Raw genomic sequence first — 25,263 nt, 5'->3', positions numbered from 1 at the left:
GAAAATGGGGGCATGAAGAACGAAGTCCCTCATGAAAGAAGACAGGATGGGGAGGTGGGTAAAGGAAGAGACCTGTGGTTCAGCCAAACGTAGATCCAATCTCATTCTCCCGTGACTGTTGCTACAGTTCACCAAAGCCTCAGTTTCCTCAGTGGGATGCCTGCCTGCCACTGTGCTTACTTAGTTTTCAGGGTATAATTTCATAGTTTCTGAAAACTGCTTAGCAGAGTGTGTAGCCTGGAGTACACATTTAACAGATGGACTTTTTACAATGATAATAGTGTCAGAGATTTTTAGAACTGGAGGGGACTTAGGGAATCATCTAATTTGTTCCTGTTTTTATATTTTTTGAGTCCTCGAGTCTCTGATTCTTCCATAGCCACTTAGCTGGGGCTGATCCTCCCATTAAGGTTGTGGAAAGTGGGTGTGGCAATGATGTACACACTGATTTGATGGTATCAGTAGTGATAATAAAATATTTTATAATTGATATGTAAATTAATATATAAATATATAATATAAAGTACAGCCCCCTTTTATTCTCTAAACAAATATACACATGCATTTATAACTGCTTACTAGGTGATACTATTTATAGAACAAAAGACTTATTTTAATTTCCAATATCTTTGTTGATTTTGAACATTTTTTTAAAGCATGCTTGTCATTAGCTAAATGATACCCACTTCCAAGTCATGGTTTGACATAAGGAATGGCATCAAGTCTTTCAATCAACTTCCCCATTAGATTGATTTTTTTTTAAGGGTCCTGATACCTTTTTCCAGGTGAAGAAGGGCTGAGCATGCTGTGGACTTTGTCAGGACTATGACGCACTTGGATGCCAGGGCTTCACGTGGTTTGTACCCTCATCACCTGACTCATTGGCCCCGCCTGCTCTGTGGCCTGTGTCTGCCAGTGCTGAGTTCCTCTGGAGCTGTTGGTGGGTGCTGCACATGCCCAGGTCTCTGCCCCCTAAACATGGACTGCCAGACCTGTCCATGTTTAGGGCTGCTGTGGTGCAGTGTCATCAAGTGACAGGTAGTTTTAATAACTCACACTACATGGCAAATAGCCCTGCAGTAGTTCAGTATTTCAAAAGCCAGTACGATTGAATTTTAATATTAGTTGTGCAAATAACACATAGCATACCAGTTCCCTTCAAGATAGGAAGGGGAAACTCCAGCGCCATAAAGAGGTTCGCCTCTACTCAATGTTTGTGATTCTGAACTCTCAAAAGTGAAGAGTTCACGAGTGCTGTAGCAGGAGTTCCGGGACAGGTTCTGTCCTTGTTGTGCACATCTTCAGTTTGGCTTTGTCAACCCTGAAACTTAACACCATGGCTTTTTTTTTCCCCTGAGGCAGTCTAGCTTTGCTGGAGACAGCATGTCTTGTGGCTTTATTCTTTCCATTTCCCAAAGCCACCTGGACGCTGCCATTCCCAAAGTGCTGACAACGCCACGGCACAGTGCTAAGGTTTATAGAACTTTGTCTTATGTAATACCTCAACCCTCTGTGATATTCCAGGAATGTGTCCATTTTGCAGATAAGGAAACCAAAACTTTGATCAGTTACTTCACTTCTCTAGGTTGTGTGTTGAACTAGTAGCAAAAGTTGAAGTCAAACCAGTTCTGGCTGATGTAAAGCCCGTATTTGACTGTGGTGGTTTTGTCTTATGACTAACCTTTTGTTTGATGTAGAGAATGTTGTTTTTCTGTGAAATTGTTATTTCCAGTTGGATTCCTGGGCATTCTCTGGTAGGTAGTCAATTGAATGACTCATTTGCATGACAGCTGAATTTCTAAGGATCAAAATTAAAATTCCTAATTGTTTTAGAAAATCTCATCACTTAAAAATCACATTCATATTGCATGATCTCATTTGATCCTTTTGATGCCATGAGACATGTAGGAAAGTTTTTGTTCTTAATTTGCTCCAGTTTATAAAGGGAGAAGAGACCTCAGAAGAGTAACATATCATGGTTAAGGTCGCAGAGGTTTTAAGTGGAAAAACTACGTAAGTCTCCAGTGTAAGATCTCCCTTCTGAAGGTCCATCTTCTTTTCTCTAAGCTTCCTTTAAGCAGGTTGAATGGGAAGTGAGGTTTAAACTATCTTTGATTCTAGAAGCCAAGGCATTGGGTTTTTCTAGGATATATCTAGTTGTTGTCCCTATGTGATCCATTTCTCTAATTGTGGGAAGCCAAGAGATGAAAAATCTGTTATAAACAAGGTTGATGAAGCCTTCTGTGGTGATGACACTGGCCCTTTGACCCTCGCTAAGTGTTGTGGAAAAGAAACACCATTTTCCCAGGACAGAGAATAACAGTGCATCTCTGCAGGGTCCGTGTGGTTTTGGGAATTTCTGTCTTGCAGTTGCAACTTTGTACAAGCCAGGGAAGGACACTTGTAGCATCATGACACTTAAATGACCACAGAGGACAATGCCTCCATTGGTGAAAAGGAACATAAATATGAACATCATGCCAAAATTCAGATGATCAGTCATCCCTTGAACAGGCTGATCCTGAACACTATGGAATGATGATGATAATAATAACTCACAGGTACTAGAACTGTGTGAGGGCGACTTTCTAGAAACGGGAAGTATCTTTGTGGAGGCCCAGAGGACCCACTGAAGAAGGTTGGTGTCCTAAGAACTTTAATCATTGCCCAGAGTTCTTTTCCATCGCAAATATTTTTCTTTTACAAAAAAGAGATTTTACTGTGCATGTTTTATATTCTGCTTATTTTTACTTAGCCCTTGTTGTGAATGTCTGTATTCTTCTAAATAGTGATTTAATAGCTAATTATGTAGAATAATGTATCAGTTGCAGTCTCTTGCCTCTGTGAACACAGCCTCAATAAACGGCACTTCAGTGAACATCTTTTTTTTTGTTAAATATTTGCATATAGTCCTTTTCTTTTGATAACAGTACATTATGGGGCAGTACCTCTCCTTAGGGGTTACCCAGTAGAATTGTATGCAGCTTAGGGTGTCATGGGATCCTGTATTGTATGAGCAGTGGGAGTGTATGTGGGGCATTGCATTTTGCATGGTGGACTCTCCAGGCAAGGTCTTTGTAAACATTTTCCTTCTTCTTTCAGTAGTTCTTGTGGTGTTTGCCCAAGGCTGATAGCCAGTAAGATATTTATGAAAAGTCACCACACTTAACTTTTTCTGTATTTCTGGTTACCTTGAGACAATTAATACCAGCCTTAACATTTGTGCTGGTCTTCTTAAAAATATATTCTGTTCCAAAGAACTAGAAAATCACTTCAAATTATTTTTGCAATGAAGTTTGATTTAAATAAATGAGCAAATAGCTAACTAATGGCCCAGTGGGAAGCAGATTCTCTTCCAGGAGATTCAAATTTTGTGTCACAGCACCAGTGAGAACTAGTCAGGTTATATGTGTGGTGAGCTCCCATGACTTGGGAGGGATAGGATGCTGCTCATAAACATTAGGAATCCCAAGAAAGATTGTTTACTACACCCTTAGACATGGTATTAGACATGAGGGCAAGGTGCAGTTCTCTGATGCTTGTCTCTGGTGGGCTTCAGTTTTAAAATGACTAGATATCTATCATAGGACAAGAATCTCCTTGGAGCCTTAGGAGTGGAGATCTGGGTCTTGGTCTTGGGATGGCACTCTCATGCTCTCTCAGTTCTGTCCTCACTCCCACCGTCTGACATCTCAAATCCCCGAGGACCGTTTATTAATGGACCAGGTGAGTGCTTCCTCCCCTGGTGCCATTTTAGCTGAAGCATATAGACACATGTCAGAGGTGGCAAGCTCTGGGTTTCTAAGAAAGGAAGTCTTTTCAGCCACCTAGGGCATGGGTTAGAAAATTTCTGCAAAGGGGAAGATAGTGAATATTTTAGATTAGTGTGCCAGAACATCTCTGTCAGAACTACGTAACTCTGCTGTGGTAGTATGAAAAAGCCAGAGACAATATGTAAAGGCATGAGTTTGGCTGTGTTCTAATAAACCTTTACTTACAGACATTTGACGTTTGTATTGTTCTCACCTTATTAAGCCTTATTCTTTTGACTTTTTTTAGTCATTGAAAGGTGAAAAAGCCGTTCTTATTTCCAAGACAGTGGACTGGATTTGTACCATGGACTGTGGTTTGTCAACTCCTGATCTATAGTCATTGGTTTCCTTCTGCATCACTTTCCAACTTTTCCCTTTTTGTTATGTCATTTTTTGAAACCTCTCTGTCCTTTCTTTCAAATAGCTGAGACTCAAATATCCTCTGGAGCTTCTGGCCTTCATGTAGCTCATCAGGGAGAGCCAGAATCCCTACCTAGAAGGACCATTAGGCCCAAATCAGATAACATCCCTCCTCTCTTTTTTGTGTCCTAGCTAGTTTGACGTGTAATTTGGGAATGTGAAGCTTACAGATGTACTCTGACCAGTGGTTCTGGTTTCTGCAGGGTTCCAAGGCTCTAATGAAAAGAGTGTGTTGCCCGAATAATGGCGAGAGTCTGATTTTTAGATAATCAAGGATATTTATATCTTTTAATATGTTGGTGCCTTGGAGTTCTGTTTCAGCATGAAATTGAGAGTCAGAGAGAGGTTTGGATAATCAATTTGGTGTCGTCCCTTAGAACAATAGCAAATGAGGAGGGAATTCAGGCTGGAGTGGTAACTTACGATGGAAACAGGGGAATTATAAACATTTTATACTGCTTTATCTTTGCTTTATTTAAAAAGAAAACATGATACTGATTTTTATGAGGGGTGTGTTTAAAAGGAGATCACATGCCCTTTATGACAGGGGAACAGACCCCAGAGCACATTCTCAGATTTGTAGCTTTCGCTGTAGTCTGGGGAGCTGTCCAGCAGATGAGTGCCTGGCATTTTGCTCAGGGACCTGAAGCCACGGGGGCGACAGAGGCTCAGGCCGCCTACAGAAAGAGATCGGTTTGGTTGGTCTGACAGATGCAGTGATTTATGAGAGTGCTTGTTAAGGGACATCTGCTGCTGAGAGCTGCCAGATGAAAGGCACAAAGGAGGGGGGTGAAGGAGATCAAGGACTAGGAGAGGGAGGGCTGTCTATAAGGCAGGTAAGGATCCTAATTACAGCTGTTAGAATTGTGAGTTGGTATGCAGCTGTAGAAGGGTGCAAAATGGTAGAAGTAGCACGGGCTTTGGAACTGCACAGATATGAATTTGAATCCTTGGCTCTCGTGCTCATTAGCTGAGATCTTAGGTGAGCTGCTTCCCTTTCTTTGAGCCTCCAGTTCTTCATCTGTAAAATGGGTATAATAAACACTCTCCCCTCTCCCATTATGTGAAATTGTACTAACATAAAGGTCCAAGCACAATTCCTGGTGAATAGGAGAGCTCTGTAAGCAGTAGACAGTACTAATGTGTGTCCATTCACTTGCTTATTCATAGCATTGAGTGTTCTTTGTGATTTCAAGTAGAACCTTCTTTTCAAATAGATGCTGAATGGTGACTGAGACAGCGATAACTCTTGTGATCAGAAAGGAAGCATGTAACAGTCAACATGTATTTATAGGTAGATGTATGGGCATCTAAATGGCACATAGGAGTATGGTAGGTACCTCAAGTATGATTTAAAATACAGCTGCCTGGCCAATAAATACAAGAAAAGATATGCCACCTCACTAATAACTGGGAAATCACAAAGACAGACCAAAATGAGATACTGCTTTATACTTACCAGATTTATAAAAATTTTAAAGTTTGACAATATCAAGTGCTAAGGAAAAATAGAATGAGAGAGCTCATATACACGACTAGTAGGAATTTAAACTGACATGACTACTTTGGAAAATGATTTGTCAATATCTAGACATTTGAAGATGCACATCTGCTATGTACTAGGACATTTCACTCTTAGGTATAACCAAGAGAGGATCTCCTATATGTAATCAAGTTGATGTGTTTGTAACTGCATTGTTTTAGCAAAATAACCTCCTTGTCCATCTTAGTGGGTAACCTTAGTGCCCAGCCTTAATGGGTAGTGGATACATACTTTAAGTGAGCCAAAGTCACATGTGGTATCAGCATAGGTGAATTTTAAACAATGGTGAGTGAAAAAAATAAAGCTGCAAACAGAAAACCATTTTTATATAGCTTGAAAGCATGGAGAACAACTTTAATATATTGCCTATGAATACCCACATGTGTAATAAAAGTTTAAAGAAGTTATTTGGAATAATAAATATTTAATTCAGGGTAATATTAAGAGAAGATTGAGGGATGTGGTTGGAAATGTTGCCTAGGGCTCAAATCCCAACTCTGCCATTTACTTATTAGCTATATACCCTTAGACAAGTTTCTGATTTGTAAAATGAAACAATATTACTTATCTCATAGGTATGCTATGGGCTGAGTGAATGTAGGTAAAATATTTAGAATAATACCTAGCAGATAGTAAGTGCTAAATAAGTTTTAGTGCATAATTATAGCTACAGTCTCTTACCCCTAGGTATATTAGGAACTATGCTAATAGCTTTATGTGCATTCATTGTTTCCTATGAAGTAGGCACACCAGTGCTATCTGGTGGATAGAGGCCAGGGATACTGCTAAATACCCTGGAATGCACAGGGCAGCCCCTAATCCCCAGCAAAGAAGTATTTGGCTCCAAATGTCAATAGTACCAAGGCTGAGAAACTCTGAGCTACCTACAAGGGGCCAGCAGGCACGATTTTATGATGCTGGAAGGGATCAGAACCCGAAATACTTGACAAACAACACTAATGACCACCATGTGTCCTAAAAGCTGTCATAAAGGCCCTTCGGAAGATATTTTCCATGATGGAGGTAAACTATTACTTTGAGGGATAGCTGTTGAATGGGGCTCCTAACACAGTCACCTCCACCAAAGGACGGAGGAGACCCCGGACTCACTGATAAGCTGCCCACTGCTCCCCCTCGGCAGTCTCTCTGGAGCAGCGTTGTCCAAAAGATGTGTAATGCAGGCTACACATATAGTGTAAAATTTCCTAGTATATCCACATAAAAAAAGTTAAAAGGAACAAGTAAAATTAGTTAATTAGTATAATCTATTTAATTTAGTATATCTAAAATACTGTCATTTCAACATGTAGTCAATGTAAAAAATATTGAGATATTTTACGCTCCTTTCTTTTCTCCACGATCTTTGAAATTCGGTGCACATTTTGTGTTCAAGTGAGCCACAGTTCAAGTGCTCAGTTGGCACACGTGACTCATGATTGCAGTACTGGTTGTGCTGTTCTGAGATTCCTGTTCCTGGAACTTTGTGAGGGACTCGCCTTGGTCTCTGAGGGCCAGCGGCACTGCTGTCACCCCGAGTCGGTAAGCTGAGAGCAGGAGGTAACGTCCAGGGACGTCTGTCCCAGGCTGCCAAAGGAGGACTGCTGTGTTTTAGGAACAAAGAGGGACTGATTTTCTGTGTGGCCTGTGCCTTCACCTCCTTTTCTGTTTCTGTTTGGCAGGTGCCTCATCACCAGACATGGAGCCCAGCTACGGGGGCGGCCTCTTTGACATGGTGAAAGGAGGTGCGGGGAGGCTCTTCAGCAACCTAAAAGACAACTTGAAAGACACCCTCAAGGACACCTCTTCCAGAGTTATACAATCTGTTACCAGGTATATGTGCTCTTCCTGGTTGAGTTAATGAACTACTACATCCCCAAAGGATCTGGTCATCTGCTAACTGCTTGTCTGGCTCACAGACTATCAGTTTCGTGATGTAATTTCATGGGTCTGACTGACTGAGCAATGTCACAGAAACCATAAAGTTGAGTCCTTCAGAAGCTACAAGCACAGGCTGGGAAGACTCAGCTAATCTATACATAAAAGGACAGTGCATTGCCAACCTTGCCTTTCAATCCAGCATCCTGGGTTCTAATGTGTTATCTGCCCTTGTTAACCACATGACCTAAGGCAAATTAATTAAGCTCTCTGAGCTATGCTTTTTCACCCTGGTAGCATTTGTGCCTTTGGATGTTTGAGAATTAAATGAACTAATCATGTTTATGCAATCTGCATAAGCAGTGCTTATGGATTGCAATCAAAACAGAATTTTGCTTTTGTATCTTAATAACCCATTAAAATTTATTTAGTGGGAGAAGTTTTCTACCCTTCCACTATATGAAAACTTTTACAGGTAGAACATAATGAATTTTTTTATTCTTAGTTATAAAATGTTAGAGTCACTTTGTTACAATGTGTAGCTTTAAATCATAAATTCAAATGGCAAATTTAATATATTAATCAACATTTTAACCCCCACCAGGGCCTGATAGGCTGGAAAAGGATGTCCTTTGTTCATTCTCCATCACTTCCCTCCCTATGCCCTAGCTGTGAACACCTACGGGTGGTATTTCTCTGTAGGCAAAGAGCCTGAAACAATCATTGTTAATAAATAAGCATTGTTTTCTAAGTGGATTCTGCTCATAAAGTGGCATCTGTTTGTAAAGACTATTGGGGTGATCCAGTTGGAGTGGTGGATTGAAGCTCCTTGGGGTGTGGGCTGTCTTCTCTCAATAATGCTCCCTTGTTAGAGAGAAGGCCTTGAGGGAAGTCAAAATATGTCAGCTGGAGGGAAGTGCCCCAGGTGACAAAGAGAGAAAGCTTGGCATGTTTGGATCATTTTAATGAGTGACCTTTCTTGTCTCACTTTTAGCTACACGAAGGGAGATTTAGACTTCACTTATGTGACCTCCAGAATTATTGGTAAGTTTCTCATGTTCAGACTCTGCTCAGACTCGATTTCCAATTGCTGCTCATCATGACAGCAGACCTATTTAACCTATTTTCTTTCTGTGTGACCCTCCCAGTGATGTCCTTTCCTCTGGACAACGTTGATATAGGATTCAGGAATCAGGTGGATGACATTCGAAGCTTTTTGGATTCCAGACATCTTGACCACTACACGGTGTACAATCTGTCACCCAAGTCTTATCGAACTGCCAAGTTTCACAGCAGGGTAAGGAATTTTAGCTCTGGGGTCACATGGTTGAAGATATAAGAGGGTATTTCTCTTTTAATGGCTATCTTCAAAGCCTTTGCTCCAAAAGTTGAAGAACTACACACTCTGGACACTTCTAGCCACAAAATATTCATTAGACTTTAATGAGATTTTCTTTGGGCGAAGATATTTGTAGGAAAGTCTGTCTGTCAATGAAATGCCATCTAAATTGGGGCCCCAAATCAGCTGTGGTTTGTTACTCAGTTGTCAGGGTGTGTTGCTGTGAGGCTCAGTTGGAGATTGAACTGCTATGTAAGACATTTGGCTGCCTTTATACTATAACATTAATTATGCCTTTAACCCTTCCTTATTGCTGCTTGGGCATCACGATGAGGCAGTGTAGCTAGTCCAATACAGACACACTAATATTAATGGAAATATTAATGTCTGCTTTCTGATATTCATTAAAAATGCTTCTTTCATAAGAGACACATAAATAGTCTACACTGTAGGCTTGGTAATACTGTAACTAATATTAGTAGTAGTGAGAGCAGCAGCCAACACTTACAGAGCATATACATTGTGCTGGAAACTTTACATGAAGTATCATTAAATTCTTTCAACAGTCCTCTGAGGTGGATGGAGAAGCTGAGTCACAAAGAGCTAAGGTAACTTGCCCAAGATCCAGCTAGTAAGTGGCCTTAAGCTTTCATTCTTAACCATTACCTTAGGCAGACAGTATTACCTGGGAAAGCTGGATTGTGTTCTTAAGGAGTGTTTGGAACTAAACTGAGAAATATTCCTAATTTAGCAGCTGTGAGACCTGGCTTTGGTTTGAATCTAATGTCAAGCCTGATATTTCTGGCCACTGAATTTTTTAAAAATTACATTTATTGGGGTAACATTAGTTAACATTATGTAAGTTTCAAGTGTACAATTCTAGAATACATCATCTGTCTATTGCATGGTGTGCTCACCACCAAAAGTCTAGTCTCCTTCTGTCACTAAATTCTTGATTTATTCACTAAAATAAGGCTTTTAAAATAAGGCTTTTGAGAGAGAGCTCTCTCTCAAGAACATCTTAAAATATTTTGACTTAGCCTTTAGATATGGTTGTTTCTGCAACTACATCTGGATCTACAAATAAACAGAAAGGGTTTTCTATGCATTGGCCCCTTTAAAAGTGAAGCTTGATTTCAAATACATAAAATGGTAGCTGGTTGTCTGTGCTGTGTATCTAGGATCTCAGCTTTGAGGCGAGAACACATTTTGCTACAGATTCCAGTTGCCATTGTTAATCTCTGGGCCTCAGTTTCCAGACCTGTAGAAACACAAGAAGGGTGATCTGTGTGCTGCGATTCCTGCCCTAATGTTCAGTCTGCTAAGGGAGGGTTTTGTTATGGACCCTATCTTCTCAGGGTGTTCCCTCAGTAGGCCAGAGGTAACCCAGTGGTTTTCAAACTTCAGTGAACCCCAGAATCACCTAGAGGGCTTGTCATACACCAGGTCCAGCTTTGCTCCAGCAGGACAAGGGGGCCATGAGAATCTGCATTAGTAACAGTTCCTGCGTGCTACTCCTCTATGGCCCTGCACCACTCTGAGGAGTGAGGCTAAAACCAATTCCAAAGTGGTTTGGTCCAAATTGCCATTCTGTGATGGAGATTTTCAATGCAGCTCCTTAAAATTCCCTGTAATTAACTGCCCTTCCAACTCTTATTCCATCTATTACCTAATTCAGAGCAAGTGAATTGACAGTCAAACAACAATGCGAGTAGATATTTTTGTCTCTAAGTCAGATGCACATCTTTTCAATTTTTTTTTTTTTGCGTGTTTGGAGACTAAATCAGTGCCATCATTTTTAAAACTGAAGGACAGTGGAACATCCTACATGATATTTCATAGAAATTTTATTTGATCTTGAAAGATCTGTGATAGTCTGGAACATTTTCCTTCTGAAAGTAAATAAAGATATAATATCATTATAGAAGCATTCATACATATGCAAATGTTTCTTGGTATAGTATTTATAAAAGCAGCTGCTATAAAGATATTTCAAGAAAGATATCTATTAGTGTCACTACAAATTTTGTGACCAGTCTTAACAATGTTACCAAAGGAACGAGGCATTACATAATGAATTACATCTGCCACAGGCTGCTCTCACTTTCCTTAAAAGGACAGGAAGCATGTTTATTTTATTTGCTACCTAGAACAGTGCCTGGAATGGCTACAAGTTTATCAGATGAATGAAAGTGTCAAGGACTGTTAAACACACAGATCATGCAATAAATATTTGGCTCTGGTTCTCAAGACACTTAAGCCTCATTGGAGAGAAAACCCAGGACATTCTAAAGACAAATGCAAACAATATGTACATTGTTTAATGAAGGGGATTAATGAAGGGAGACAGCAGTGAGAGCGAAACTTGAAGCATGAGTAAGTCTTGTACAAGTGAAAGGTGTGGGGTTGTTTCTTTTCCATGTACATTGTAGAAGGTATCTTATATGGTTCTTCATGGTCTGGCTTCTGCCTGCCTCTCCAGATTCATATTTCACTGTTCCCATGCCCAGAAACCCATACTCCACCAAGGGGACACGTCTCTTTGTGTGAGCTGCTCCCTCGTCTTAAAAAGTTACCCATTGCTACACCACTCCATGCCTTCTTGTTAGCCTAATTTCACAACAGGGAGGATTTCCACAAGGCTTTTCCAATTCTTTCTCCTTCAAACACAGGATTGCATGATGCCCTTAGCCCTTCACAGATAGTTCCAGGACTCTGTAGAATGGAACTAGACCCTCAGGTGGAGCTCTTGCAACCCTCACTTACATATCAGGTAGACAGTTTCAAAACCTTACTATATTCATCTTAGCTCTGTTTTTGATGTGGCTTTTTTCAGGTTCCTAGTCAGGCTCTCTCTCCCTAGCACTAACACAGTGAATTGATTTGCATCTCACTGTTGCATTACTTAGAAAAGTTCTATTGCTTTTCTCTTCCAGCCTGTAAAGATTAGAACCATTTCTTCCTCCTTTTAGGTCAGTGAAGTGCTAGATCTGCAGATAAACATTATTTTAGTAAGTGTATATAGCAGAGTGTTACCTAAATACCAGTGCTGGAAAAGGAGACTGGTTTTATTTATGGACTCACAGGAGTCCAGCTCTGTTTTTACCTCTGTGCCTTAAAACCTGAACTCAGTCACTTTACATTTTTATTGTTTGGTGTGTGTTTGGGGATATGGGTGGCAGTGAAAAAGACAGGCTGCTTCTGGGAAGAATTCATTTGCTTAGGGGTGTCATTCTATGTTTTGATTAGCTTTTATGGTTAGAAGCCACATGGATCGACAGGAATCCTATGTAATAATCAAAAAACATTTTCTGAGTATTTACATATGTAACAGAAAATTAAAAATAGGATTCTGTGTTTAGTATCAATTTTAGCAGAAGATTCAACTCAAAACATCACATGGCAGATAGTCCTGTGTTCAAACAGCATCCCTACCTGTTCAGGACCACAGAAGAGGTATTGAAGGTCAGGCTTTTTACTCTTCTCGGCCAGTACCCACCTGGAGGAAGTAAAAAGCACCAATGTTGACAATAAAGTCCTGGGAACTAATGAGATGCATCATCTGACCAGATGTTCTTTAATCTGAATTAATAAGACGGGGTCCACTGTGTATTTAAATTCATGTATGAGCTTCAGGAAATTTAAGCATTTGCTTTCACTTCATTTTTAAAATTATTTGGAAAAATATACAGAACATAAACAGTTCATTTTAACTGTTTGTAAGTGTACAAATCTGAGGCATTAAATACATCGCTATGTTGTGTAATCATAGCCACAGCTTTTCCCCCATCACCCCCATCCACTCTGGGAGTGTGTGTACATGCGTGTACCCGGCTTCAGTTTCTGCGCAGATGGTTTCTAGCCATGCCCCAGAATGTCAAGAACCATTGCTTTATGCACCGTGCTGTTGTAAATAAATGGAAACCTGGATGGATGGCCACCAAATCTAGCTGGCTCTGAAGTTCTAACACTCTGATTAGTGCTATTATTCCAGTGCCACGTGGAGCCTCTTTCTCTCCCTGCCCAACCAGGAAGGGAAGGTATGTTGTTAGTAACATGGAAAAAATAAACCCAGCTGGTTCTTTTAGATTCTTCCTTCATTTTGACTTTTTCCAATCCACATGCTCCTGTAGGATTACCTCCCTTTGGGGAACAACTTGATTTAAGAGGTCATGATTGTTTGTAGGTGAGCGTTTTCTTTTCTTTTTCTTCCAGAGTTCGCCAAAGCTCCCCATTGTTTCTGCTTTGGTATGCCGGTTGGTGAAGGGGGTTGGACACAGTGGGGTGATGCTTCATCTTTCCCTCTGCCACTGTGCATTAGTGTAAAGACAGAAGATAATAGGGTAGAAAGAAACCCCTCGCCCGGGGGCCAGAGGGCCAGAGGGCCATGGTTCTCCACATTGTAGCTGTGTAAGCTTCGGTGAATTGTCATAACTGTGGTGAAATATGGCCATTACGTGAAACCCCACAAATGTAAGAAGGAATTGCAGTAAATATTCATCAGGCAGTGTTGTATAATAGAAAGTACACAAATTTACTATTTGTACTAAGGTAAAATTTATAAATATACACAAATTTTAAACTTTAGAAATTATCTTAGGCTCCTATCTCAGCTGCTCCTCTTCCTGGGTAAGTTACTTTACCTCACCTGAGACTCTGTTCTGCTGTGTGAAATGGGGGTGACAATAAGAATACCTATCTCATAAATACTTAGAACACAACTTCTGTAAGTGGGCTTAAGAAATAGATTTCATAGCCGTGCCTGTCGTGGAGTAAGCATTCAGTGAATGGTAGCCATGATTAACACTGGTAATAACACTCCCGTGGTAAGTGACCGACTGAAACTCTGTCCTCCAAAAATGGTTTCGGATTCTGAAAACACTGGATTTGGCTCTTTAGTCCGATTTTCCATAGCACCTTTTACTCTTATGCCCACCAAATGGGATGATTGTGCCATCTTATCTCGTGCCTGGAGAGACAGATGGATAAAAGTGGAACAGCATCCAGCCCTGGTTCTGTTTTCGCCTCTTTTCGCACTAGGTGATATCATGGCAGCCTTGTAATCCATATGGCATTCTCCGATGCTCTGCGGCTCTAGGGGGTGTGCAGAGGGACTGGAGATGGCATAGCGAAGTGTCACTTGGCCCTATGACAGTGCTTACTGTGTGAAACTGTGAACCCCAGAGAGAGAGAGAGAAATAGCTTGAGTGATTGTATTCCTTTTTAAAATGTTTTGGGTTTGTTTATGCCTTAAAGTATTTTCCCTTTTAGACAGAGCACATGCTTTTAAAAAAATTCTAATTGTATGTTTGCTTAATGATTATAATTATATATATCAAGTTAAATATGTAATTATAGAGCAGTTTGAAATTAATATTATTTACTTGATTGATTTAATTATTCTGAAGCTATTACCCTATTGTGCTAAGAACAATCTAGTCAACTTTTAGCTGAGACTCATTATAGATACTGACACTTAGTGTTTGTGGAGTGACATCTAGTTTCTAAAAGGCTTAAAAATATTGCAATATTGCCTAGGAAAACAAATTTCCTACACTTTTACATAGTTGTGATCTAAAAATACAACAAAATTGTTTCACTTGTTTCTTCCCCCAAATAGTGCCCATGGAGACAAATCTTATTACAAGAAGAGATTGCCAAATGGAGTTCATTCTTTCACTCATTCATTAGCTCAGCAAATACCTATTGAGCACCTGCCATTCAACTGGCACGTGCATACTGGATCTGATTTGCAAAAGTGAATGAATTGTGGTCTGCCTTCTCTGGAGCTTAGTGTCTAGATGGGAGACAGAAAGTTATTTTAATGTAGCTTGACAGTAAGCTGGCACTTACTGTATTTACCTTGTTGTACTACTAAATCCTCACAGCAATCTTGTAATGCCCATTCTCTCTTTACACACAGGAGAATTGTGGTGTGGAGAGGTTAGCAACTTGCCTAAGGTTCACCGGGTAGGAAGTGATGAAGCCTGGGTGAAAAGCCAGCCTGTGGGCTCATCCATGTTGCTCTACTGATAAAAGGTGTAATAGATGAAAATGGACAAGGGCCTGGGCACCAAGATGACTAAGCTACTAAACACTTCTGCCTCTGGGGGTGTTAGAGAAACTGTCAGAGACAAGAGAGCACTTGAACTTGGGTTTTGAAGGATGAATAAGGATTTACCAGGGAAGAAAAACCATCAAAGACAGGAAGCAGCTTGTGCAAATGTACATTTTGTATTTCCTTTGATGGCAAAAATTTATCTCCCCAATTATTCTTTAAATCAGTATATCATCTCCATTTCCTGAAAAGATATCAATGGGAAATATATTTGGGGGATAAATACTGGCCAGAAACAGCCCTGAATCATGTTGGGTAAAAGGGACCACATGTTACGGAGTTTAAATTAACAAAGGCCCAATACTGGGTGATCCTGTATTGTTTGGTAGCTGTAGCAAGTATTTCATCTACTTTGTTTAATAAACCACATCTATACCTTTGCAAAGGTATAGAAAAAAGGGTAACCAGAAAGGTTCCCTGCCACTACCCCATAATCATCTTGCAGAAAAAAAGTTACAGACTGAAAAAGAGAATGGGCTTTCTTGGCAGCCCCAGAGAGAGGAACATCATGTGTTTGCTTTTAGACATCAGCTTTACAGAGACCACACGTAACTTACCATTTATCTTGGACTGGTTTCCAGAAAAGGGCAAACCAAGCAGATTGCTCCTACCTCCCTTACCACACTGTTAAATATTAGGGATTTGGGACATTTGTATTTTCTTAGGCCAGTGTTATTAGTGTTGTTGAGCGCTTTCTGATGACATCATACACACAAAGTCGCCTCTTTCTCCAGAATTCCCTATGTGAGCAAATGGCACCTGATCCTGTTTTTTTTATGCAGCCAGTCATGCTGGAAACCTGGACTCTTTCTCCCTCGTCTCTCTCTTAAGTACACTGCTCCACTCTCATGCACTGCCACTGTGTGGTCAATTACCCACTCCTGTGTACATATATTCTACTTTTCTCTTTAATTCTTAATCCCTCAGGCCTTTTTGCACCCCAGTGCTACCCATCTAAGCCTAAACCACCACCACCCCTTACGTAGACTGCTCAGCAGTCTCCCCACTGGTCTCCTGACTACTCTCGTGTCATCCACATCCACTCCCTATACTGGATCTCGAAAGCTCTTTGGAAAATTCAGATCTGAGAGTCACTCTTTTTCTTAAATACCTTTCCCGGTTCCTAACAGGGCCTTGTATGTACGATCTGATCCCCTTCAATCTATACTCTAGCCATACATTTTTAAGACATTCTTGGCTCTATCCAACTTTGGGGCTTTGCACTGGCAGTCACCTGATACCACAATGATAATAGCTACATTTATTGATCACTTTGTGTGTGTCAGATACTGATCTAAGCCCTTGAAATACATTCTCATGTAGTACCTACAGCCATGTCAGGTAGGTAGGTATCATTTACCACATTTTATGAAGAAAAGCTTGAATATAATTTTGTCAACAAATGTCACCCCAATAAATTCCATTAAAAAGCTTTTTAAAAAACTTAATGAGATCCCAAAGTTTGCCCAAGTCTAAGCTTCTCTTTATTATTAGTTAAATTAGTGAACATCTAATCAATTGAGGCTGATGCCTAGTTGCAATGCTGGTTTTGACCAGCAGTGTGATTTTAGACAAGACAACCTCTGAGAATCAGTTTTCTCATCTGCAAAATGGGGATCATGCCAATACCCATCATACATGATTGCTGTACAGATTAGAGGCAAGCAGAAGTCTTGGAACACAGTTGGTGCCCTATAATGTATTGAAAGAATATGTGTGTTAGATGAATGAAAATGCTGAAGGTTGGCCCCATGGAGCTGTGGTCTCCTTCATGAAGAGGGGAGTAAGAGCCCGAATAAGGCTTGGCTCCCTCTGCTGTGCTTCTCACGTGATCATGACAGCTGGTATAGAGTTAGGGCTAGTGCAGAATCTACAAGACAAACCTGTAATTAAACATCTAGTAGGCAGGTCAAAACATTTTATATTTAATAGAATTAGATTTGGAGTTTTGTGTAGTGAGTAGTATTATAGCCAATGAGGTATATCTGAGACATAATTATTGCTACTTGAAATAAAATTTGGGGTAACCTCATAGAATATAAAAAAGCCCAAGTATGTAGTTTAAATGGTATAGCTGAATTTAAAATGTATTTTACAATATTTTTTATACCTTACCGAGACAGAACTTTTTAGTGAAAAAAATTGCTGGATTAAGTTAATTCTTCTTTCTGTGTCTGGACCACTCTCAACTGTTCCTGGCTATACTGAGAAAGAATAGAGTATCTCCTCTGGAAGCAGTTGTGTGGTGTAACACCTGTAAAAGGAGAGGAAGTCACCAGGGGAACTTATTTCCTTTTACCGTGTTCCCTTAGGTTTCAGAGTGCAGTTGGCCCATTAGGCAGGCCCCCAGTCTGCACAACCTCTTCGCCGTGTGTCGGAATATGTATAACTGGCTACTACAGAATCCCAAAAACGTCTGTGTTGTCCACTGCTTGGTGAGTAACCTTTATTGTTGTCATTGTCTGTGGTAGTTTGGTGTAGTTTGGTCAAACACAGCTGGCCCTATGCAGACTGATGTGCAGGTAACATTTAAGTTGAATTATCATTTTATTGAACTCCTATTTAGGAATTAGGTGATCTGAGGGATATAAAAATGAGAATTGACCTTATTATTCTTTCCTTAAAATTTGAGTGCTAGTGGGAGAGGCAGATATGTACACAACCAACTCATATGAGGCCTCTAGGGTGTGGTGACTATTACCAAAGGTAGAAATGAGCTGCGGGTGTGCAGATAAAAATGCCATTGAGCTTGTATGCCATAAATGCATTGGAATATTAATATTTTCTTACTCTTTTAAAATAATTTTTAATTTTTTCAATTACAGTTGTTATACAATATATTTTAGTATATTTTATTGATTTTGCTATTACAGTTGTCCCATTTTTGCTCCCCTTTACCCTCCTCTTCCTTGCAACCCCTCCCTCTGGCATTCCCTTCCTTAGTTTATGTCCCTGGGTTGCACATACAAGTTCTTCGGCTTCTCCATTTCCTCTACTATTCTTAACTTCCTCCTGTCCATTTTGTACCTACCAGTTATGCTTCTTATTCCCCATACCTTTTCCCCCATTCTCTCCGCTCCTGACTGATCTCCCTCCATGTGATCTACATTTCTGTGATTCTCTTCCTGTTCTAGTTGTTTGCTTAGGTTTTCTTTGTTTGTTTTTATGTTCAGTTGTTGAAAGTTGTGTGTTTGTTGTCATACATACAATATTAGTTTCAGGTGTACGTGAGTCTAGTACCCAGCTGACATCATAGATATTACAACATTATTGACTATACTCCCTATGCTTTCTTTACTTTTTATGTTTGAATAAAAATGAAATAAAAAGACACCTATGCCTTTATAAGTAGTCACATAAAACATGACTGTATTTTACAGCAATTGCCAGTAGGACTGATGATTTTTCTGATAACTGACTTAGAGTCCCTTTCCCTACCCCTTTTTCTGGAGGCCTCTACCTGTTGTTCGAAACTCAACCTTCAGTAAAATCTCTTTGATGCTTTTGAGTATTTTCACAATAGGGACATTCCCACTGTCCCTCCACTGCATCATCATATCAATGAACTGACTGTTGTCCCCCTAGACCATGAACATATCCAGTCAAGAACTGTGTCTCCTTCCCCTTGCTCCACAGGTGTGAAAGATTTGAAAAAGTTGACAGCATGAACAAATAAACACACAAATGGAATCTGAGCATAAATACTGGAAATAATCACTGCTTCTGTAAACTTCAGGGTATATATATATATATATATATATATATATATATTTACTATGATCTTACTTGATGATTCTCCCCCTTCTTCTTAAGAGCCAGCTGGCTAAGAGGGGGAAAAAGCAGAGCATTTTTTCTTTTTTTCACTTCAAATACTTAACTTCTAATATAAAAACTGATAAAAATTCTTAAAAGAACTGCATGGCAAATAAAATGAGGGGACACATACCTAAGCACCTTGAGCATGTTACAGGGGTGTCTGGAGGACTAAATTCTAAACAGGATTGAGAAAACTATTTTTTAAAAAAGAAAAAATATCCTTGGAATAAGGACAACAATAAATGCATGAGGCACATGGCATAGCCTTATCTCCTTTATTCTGTTCCTTTGTCATGGGGACAGATTTCAAGCTAGAAAGGGAGTAGCAACAAGTAAGACAAAGCTGATAGGTAGTGATGTAGTAAGAGAGACTCACAGTACTGAACGATAATCCACTCTCTAGACTTACGTTATAGGACTGAATGCCGAAAGCACTAGGAAAAGCAATTGTGGATCCCTTATGTAATATGAGGAGACTGGAAGAGGGGCCAGACAAGCAAAGATAGATTGTTTCCAAAAGAGAGGGAGTTGATCTTGGAAAGCTACAGGATGGTGAGCCTGGTAGTAATTCAGGCAAAATTCTTATATGAATTTTCACACAGGTGATTTTCAACTCTTAGGAAAAACATTAAAAATTGGTTCATGATGAACACATATATCAAAGCAACCAAACTTACTGTAAGAGGACTAGTAGATTAGTAGAGAACAGTTTATCGGGTTTCTTCAAGATATTTACCAGTTTCTTATAATCAAGAAGGACAGACTTGGGCTAGGTTGTTATACATTTAGTGAAATAGTGGTTGAGTATCTGCTTTCAAAGTAGATGGTTAATGGATCAACAGCCTCCCAAGCTTGTTTTGGTTGTCCCTTTAATCAACATTTTTTATGACAATATGGAGATTAAACTCATCAATTTTGTCAGAATGGGAGATTCACATAATGAATCTGGAGTTTAAAAGCTTTTGGAGATTGGTCGTTTAACAGAGACTATGTGAAATTAAACACAGGATAAATATAAACTCTTGAATTCTGATTCTAAAAGATTGAATATATTTGTCTATTAGCTTAACACATCATCTGAAAAAAAGCTAGGGGTTTTAATAGATAGAAAGATCAGAGCTTATGTTATGACTTAGCATTTAAACTAGCTTGGCCTGGGCATATGTTAGGAAAAGCATCATGTCCAAACTATGGAAGATGATATTTCCTCTCTAGTTTAGTTAGATCACATGTCCTAGCTTGCATTTCACATCTGGACAGTACATTTAAGGTTGTTTTAAAACTGGAGTCTTATTCAGAGGAAATACACCAAATGATGATGTCTCTTAAAATGGAATATTAAATGAGGAAGAATTGAAGGGATTGTGTATTAGTCAGGGTTCTCCAGAGAAACAGAACCAATAGGATACATAGAGAGTAATACACATAGGAAATTTATTATAGGAATAGGCTGAAAAGTCCCACAGTCTGCCTTCTGCAAGCTGGAGAACCAGGAAAGCCAGTGGTATAATTTAGTCTGTGTCTGAAGACCTCACAACCAAGGGGGCCACGGGTGCGAGTCCAGGAGTCTTAAGGCCCCCAAACCAGCAGCTCTGATGTCTGAAGGCAGGAGAAGATGGAGGGCCCAGCACAAGAAGAGAGAAAATTTTCCCTTCCTTAACCTTTCTGTTCCATTTGGGCCCTCAACAGATTAGATAATACCTCCTCCCTTTTGATGAAGGTGGATCTCTTTACTAAGTCTACTGATTCAAATGCTGATCTCTTCCAGAAACACCCTCTCACACACACACAGAGAAATAATGGCTTACCAGTTATCTGGGCATCCCTCAGCCTGGCCAAGTTGACACATAAAATGAATTGTCACAGATTGGATGTGTTTTTATCCTGGAAAATAAAAGTATTCATGGAAGGGGAGGGCTGTCACAGAGAGAAAGAAGTCAGTTCACTCTTGGTCATCCCAGAAGGAAGAATGAGGATCATCCAGTGGCATAGACTTCAACTCAACATATTCAGTATAAGGAAGACCTTTGTAAACTGGAGTGGCCTACTTCAAGTAGCAGTAAGCTCCCTGTTACTTCCAGTGTTCTAGAAGAGGTTGGGTCACCATCTGTCAGGAATGTTATTGTATGTATTCCTCCACTGAGTGAGGTTGAATCTTCTTTTATATTATTTTATATGAATCTAGACAATAAAATGCAGTATTTACCTAACCCGTGAAGTCTGCTTCCGGCCCAAAACCAAGATACCTCAGCTGTTAGTTCTGATGCCACAAGTCCAAAGTTACTTTGAAGGTTAGATTATTTTTTAGTAAATAGGCACAAGTCAAATTTATATTGGCTGGGTTTCTTAGGTTAGTAGAGAGTCAATTTCATCCTAAGAAGTCTCTCCTTTCTGCTTGGTGATTTAAATAGCTGGAACCAAGTTTGTTTTCTGAGTAAACAATTTTGAACTGACAGGCATGCCCAGTTTAAAGGATTTCTCTCCTACCCCGCCCCCAACTGGTCTCTTTTAGTGGTGAGTGGCTGATTGGACTATGTTTATGACAAGTTTATGCATTTCCTTTGGCAGGATGGGCGGGCAGCATCGTCAATTCTGGTTGGTGCTATGTTCATTTTCTGTAATCTCTACTCCACTCCTGGACCAGCTGTTCGATTGTTATATGCAAAGCGGCCAGGCATAGGACTTTCGCCTTCCCACAGGAGGTAAAGTAAGCTAGATGCAGGGTAGGCGCAAACATGTAGACATAATCAAGTTGGTATCTCGTACTTAAAAAAACAACAAACACCTTTTTAGATCGTTGACTTATTATCTTCCTCTTATTTAAATTGCATCCCCTTGCCTTTTTTGGGGGGGGGGATTAAAAGTGTTTCTGATGATAGCATTCTAAAATGTTGTCAATACCAACCTCTAACTGATAAATTTTAATCGGTTAGATCAAATAGGAATAGTTGTACAAATACTGTGATAGTATAAAGCTCCCAGAAGCTTTTTCATTTAATAAATACTCCTTATCAGTTCTTAGGGGGAAGTACAGCAGTGTCACTAGATGAAAGCTTTCCTCAGTTATTGGCCACATTCTCTTTTGCCACTTCATGTTAAAGAAATTAACATAAATTTTTATTGTAAGTTAATAATTACAAAAAATAAACATCATAACAAAGATCAGTTGCTTCTTTTTTCTGGTGTGGGGGGCACCAACAGAATGACTGTCTTCTGTTTCAGATACCTGGGCTATATGTGCGACCTCCTAGCAGACAAACCCTACCGCCCTCACTTCAAACCTCTCACGATTAAGTCGATCACTGTCAGTCCGGTCCCTTTTTTTAACAAGCAGAGAAATGGATGTCGCCCTTACTGTGATGTGCTAATTGGAGAAACCAAAATATATACGACCTGTGCGGATTTTGAACGAATGAAGTAAGTTACCATACTTCATTTCTTTTTGTGAACTGCTCAGTTCTGTAAGTTGGACCATGGCTGATTTTTTTTTTTTAAAGTTTATCATAGGTGGTAAATGTAGGAAAGTACAATCAGGTCAAGGGAAGTCATAGGCCCCTTTCAAATGGAATACAAACTAAGGAGACTTAAATGAGCTGTAGTGAGGGTTAAGGCTGTGCTGTGGGACAGAGGACCTGGATATTTAAAAAAGGAATGACCTTGAAGAGATTTGGTGTATAATGGAGGAGTCAGAGATAATGAGGTTTCTAGGTGAACAGCTAGGTAGATGGTGATGTGATTAAAGACATTCTAGAATCTGTAAGCAAGCACAGCCACCACTGGGAGGTGTGTAGGGAGTAGGGAGTGGATGGCAGCATGAACTGAAATTAGTCTGGAATAGATTGAATTAGAGGATTAGTATCTGAGGTCCTCAGATAGGAAACAGGACATTTCCTTGATGTTTCTGTACTGATCTCAGTTGGACTTTTTGTTCTTTCTGTCTCTGTTTTTACCATTAATTTTAAGTTAGGGAAAGGTGGATACATCGGAGCTAGATGTATTTGAAGAAAATGGGATCTGCAAAGTAGGGACGGGTGATTATGTATCTAGAAGTCCAAATGGGACGGCAAGAGAGGCCAAGGCACCGGACCAACGCCCTGCCATGGCGGAACCAGTGTGCACCCGGTTGGCACTGGCTGTGCTCCTACTTTGCTCATATAAGACATGATTCCTGGGCCCAGGCCTGGGCAAACAACAGGTCCCTTGGCCAGAGCCACAGAGGACTCTACCTGTGATTGTACCAGATTGGACTCTCTTTCATGTATGTTCTTGTCTGTTTAAAGAGAATACCGTGTCCAAGATGGGAAAATCTTCATTCCCTTGAGCATCACTGTGCAAGGAGATGTGGTCGTTTCCATGTATCACTTGAGATCAACCATTGGGAGCCGGCTACAGGCCAAGGTATGGTCTCAGGAAGGGCCACGGCAGAAGTTCCTCTGAGCCTTCAGTGAGAGTGTTTCAGAGTCTTCCTTCTGTATCACTTTGGACTTGAGTGTCTTACGGTTTTAGAACCAGAAGGGGCCTTTAAAGATTGCTTATGCCCATCTCCCTCATTTTACAGGGGAGGAAACTGAGACTCAGAGAAGCTATGACCTACCCAGCTTTTTTACATTTGGGTCCGCATGAGGGTGGCTATCTCTACTGGGGCTGTGGGATTAAGTAATGATGTTTTAAAAAATTTTTTATTACAATAAAATTCACCCTTTTAAAGTGTACAATTTCATTTGTATTTAGTATTTTTAAAGGATTGTGCAGCCATAAGCACTGTCTAAATCCAGAACATTTGCATAACCCCCCAAAAAGGCCTGCACCCATTAGCAGTTACTGCCTGTTCCCCCTTCCCTATCCCCTAGGCAGCCACTGATCTATTTTTTGTCTCTAAGGATTTGTCTATTTTGGATATTTCATATAAATGGAATTATACAATATATGGTCTTTTGTGACTGGTTCTTTTCACCTAGCATAATGTTTTTGAGATTCTTTTATGTCGTACATGTATTAGTATTTCATTCCTTTATACAGTCAAATAATATTCCATTGTATGACTTTACTGCCTCTTATTAATCTCTTCATCCATTGATGGATATTTGAATGATTTCCACTTTTTGGATATTACCAATAATGCTACAAGTAATTGCATTTTAATTCATCAAATATTTGCTAAATGCATGCTCTGTGCCATTCATTGCCTGGTTCAGGAGTGACCAGAATAAGACTGTGTTCCTGTCTTTAAAACACTTAGCCTACCGGGGGAAACTCACACATATACAAATATGCACTGCCCATTAGAGACCGGATTAGATGCTATAATGGGAGCAGTTTGTTTTATCCAGTGGTGGCCCAGAAAGGCTACCAAGGGGCTATGTACCTTGCAAGGTGGGGATGAGCTTATCAGGCTGGAGCAGGGGCATTCTAGATGGAAGGGATGGAGTGAGTCAAAATACAGCAGTGTGCAAGAACATGGACATTAGCAGGTGAAGAAATGGCTTGCCGAGGCAGAGTTCATGGAGGGGAAAGGCCAGAACAAAGCTCAGCCTGTTTCAGATGGGGGGTTTATTTAATATTCATCATGAGCAAAGGCTCAGACTTAGAAACAGTTGGAGGTTCATGGCTCCCCCATATATAATCTTTTGCTCTGATTCCCTCTTCACAGATTGATTGTAATGTGCTTCTCTCCTGTATTTTTAGGTGACCAACACTCAAATATTCCAGCTGCAGTTTCATACTGGATTCATACCACTGGAAACAACAGTTTTAAAGTTCACCAAGTGAGTGCTGCTTGGGCCAAAAATCCTTTTCAATTGGAACAGCTGTGATTTTCTGGGAGCCAGTTGCTCAAGGCTCATTAGTGCTGTGCTGCAGCATCCCTGAATCTGCTGCAGGACTGTGAATGTAGCTTAGCAACACACAGAGGCTGGTTTTGATTTGTCTTGAACACAAATGGTTCAAAGGACTTCAAACAGAAAGGCCTAAAGTGCCTAAAATTCCATGCGAAGGAGCAAGAGGCAACCAAGTGTCAATGCTGTGATCCTTTGCATCTGTGTATCCCTTTGTGTTTTTCAACAGGGGTGGCAGTTTCATCAGTAGTGATGTGAGCAGTGGCCCTTCAGAATGGATTCCAGGCCACAGCATTGAGCAGGATCCTGGGAGACCCCCTTGCATCAGACATTAACTCTTTGTTGCTGTATTTAGTGTGGTCTAGAGAACTCAGGGAGGTAGCTGGCTCTGTGTTGATGGATGGGAGTTGCTGGGTTAGGGTGGGGGTAGACATTTGAGAGCTCAGGGTGGTGGCCTTGGGCCTTTTCACTATGTAATAACTGATTTGGCCATGCTGGTGCATATT

General features: G+C 40.2%; 1 protein-coding gene across 6 annotated transcripts in view; it reads left to right on the top strand.

The window, feature by feature from the left end:
- The window catches only part of DNAJC6 (DnaJ heat shock protein family (Hsp40) member C6), a 150,369-nt gene that overhangs the window by 101,654 nt on the left and 23,452 nt on the right, over nt 1-25,263 (top strand). For all 6 annotated transcript variants that reach the window (XM_045835553.1, XM_045835552.1, XM_045835554.1 and 3 more), the window contains exons 2-9: nt 7,455-7,605; nt 8,645-8,694; nt 8,799-8,947; nt 17,420-17,542; nt 21,492-21,625; nt 22,146-22,340; nt 23,204-23,321; nt 24,609-24,688. In XM_045835553.1, coding sequence (XP_045691509.1) covers nt 7,455-7,605; nt 8,645-8,694; nt 8,799-8,947; nt 17,420-17,542; nt 21,492-21,625; nt 22,146-22,340; nt 23,204-23,321; nt 24,609-24,688 — 1,000 coding nt within the window. The remainder of the gene's footprint in view (nt 1-7,454; nt 7,606-8,644; nt 8,695-8,798; nt 8,948-17,419; nt 17,543-21,491; nt 21,626-22,145; nt 22,341-23,203; nt 23,322-24,608; nt 24,689-25,263) is intronic.

Source organism: Phyllostomus hastatus, unplaced genomic scaffold (genome assembly GCF_019186645.2).
Source record: "Phyllostomus hastatus isolate PE091 unplaced genomic scaffold, TTU_PhHast_1.1 phas_contig_209, whole genome shotgun sequence".
NCBI lineage: Eukaryota > Metazoa > Chordata > Mammalia > Chiroptera > Phyllostomidae > Phyllostomus > Phyllostomus hastatus.
The sequence above is the reverse complement of the archived record's forward strand: the minus strand, read 5'-3'. Positions and strand labels throughout refer to the sequence as shown.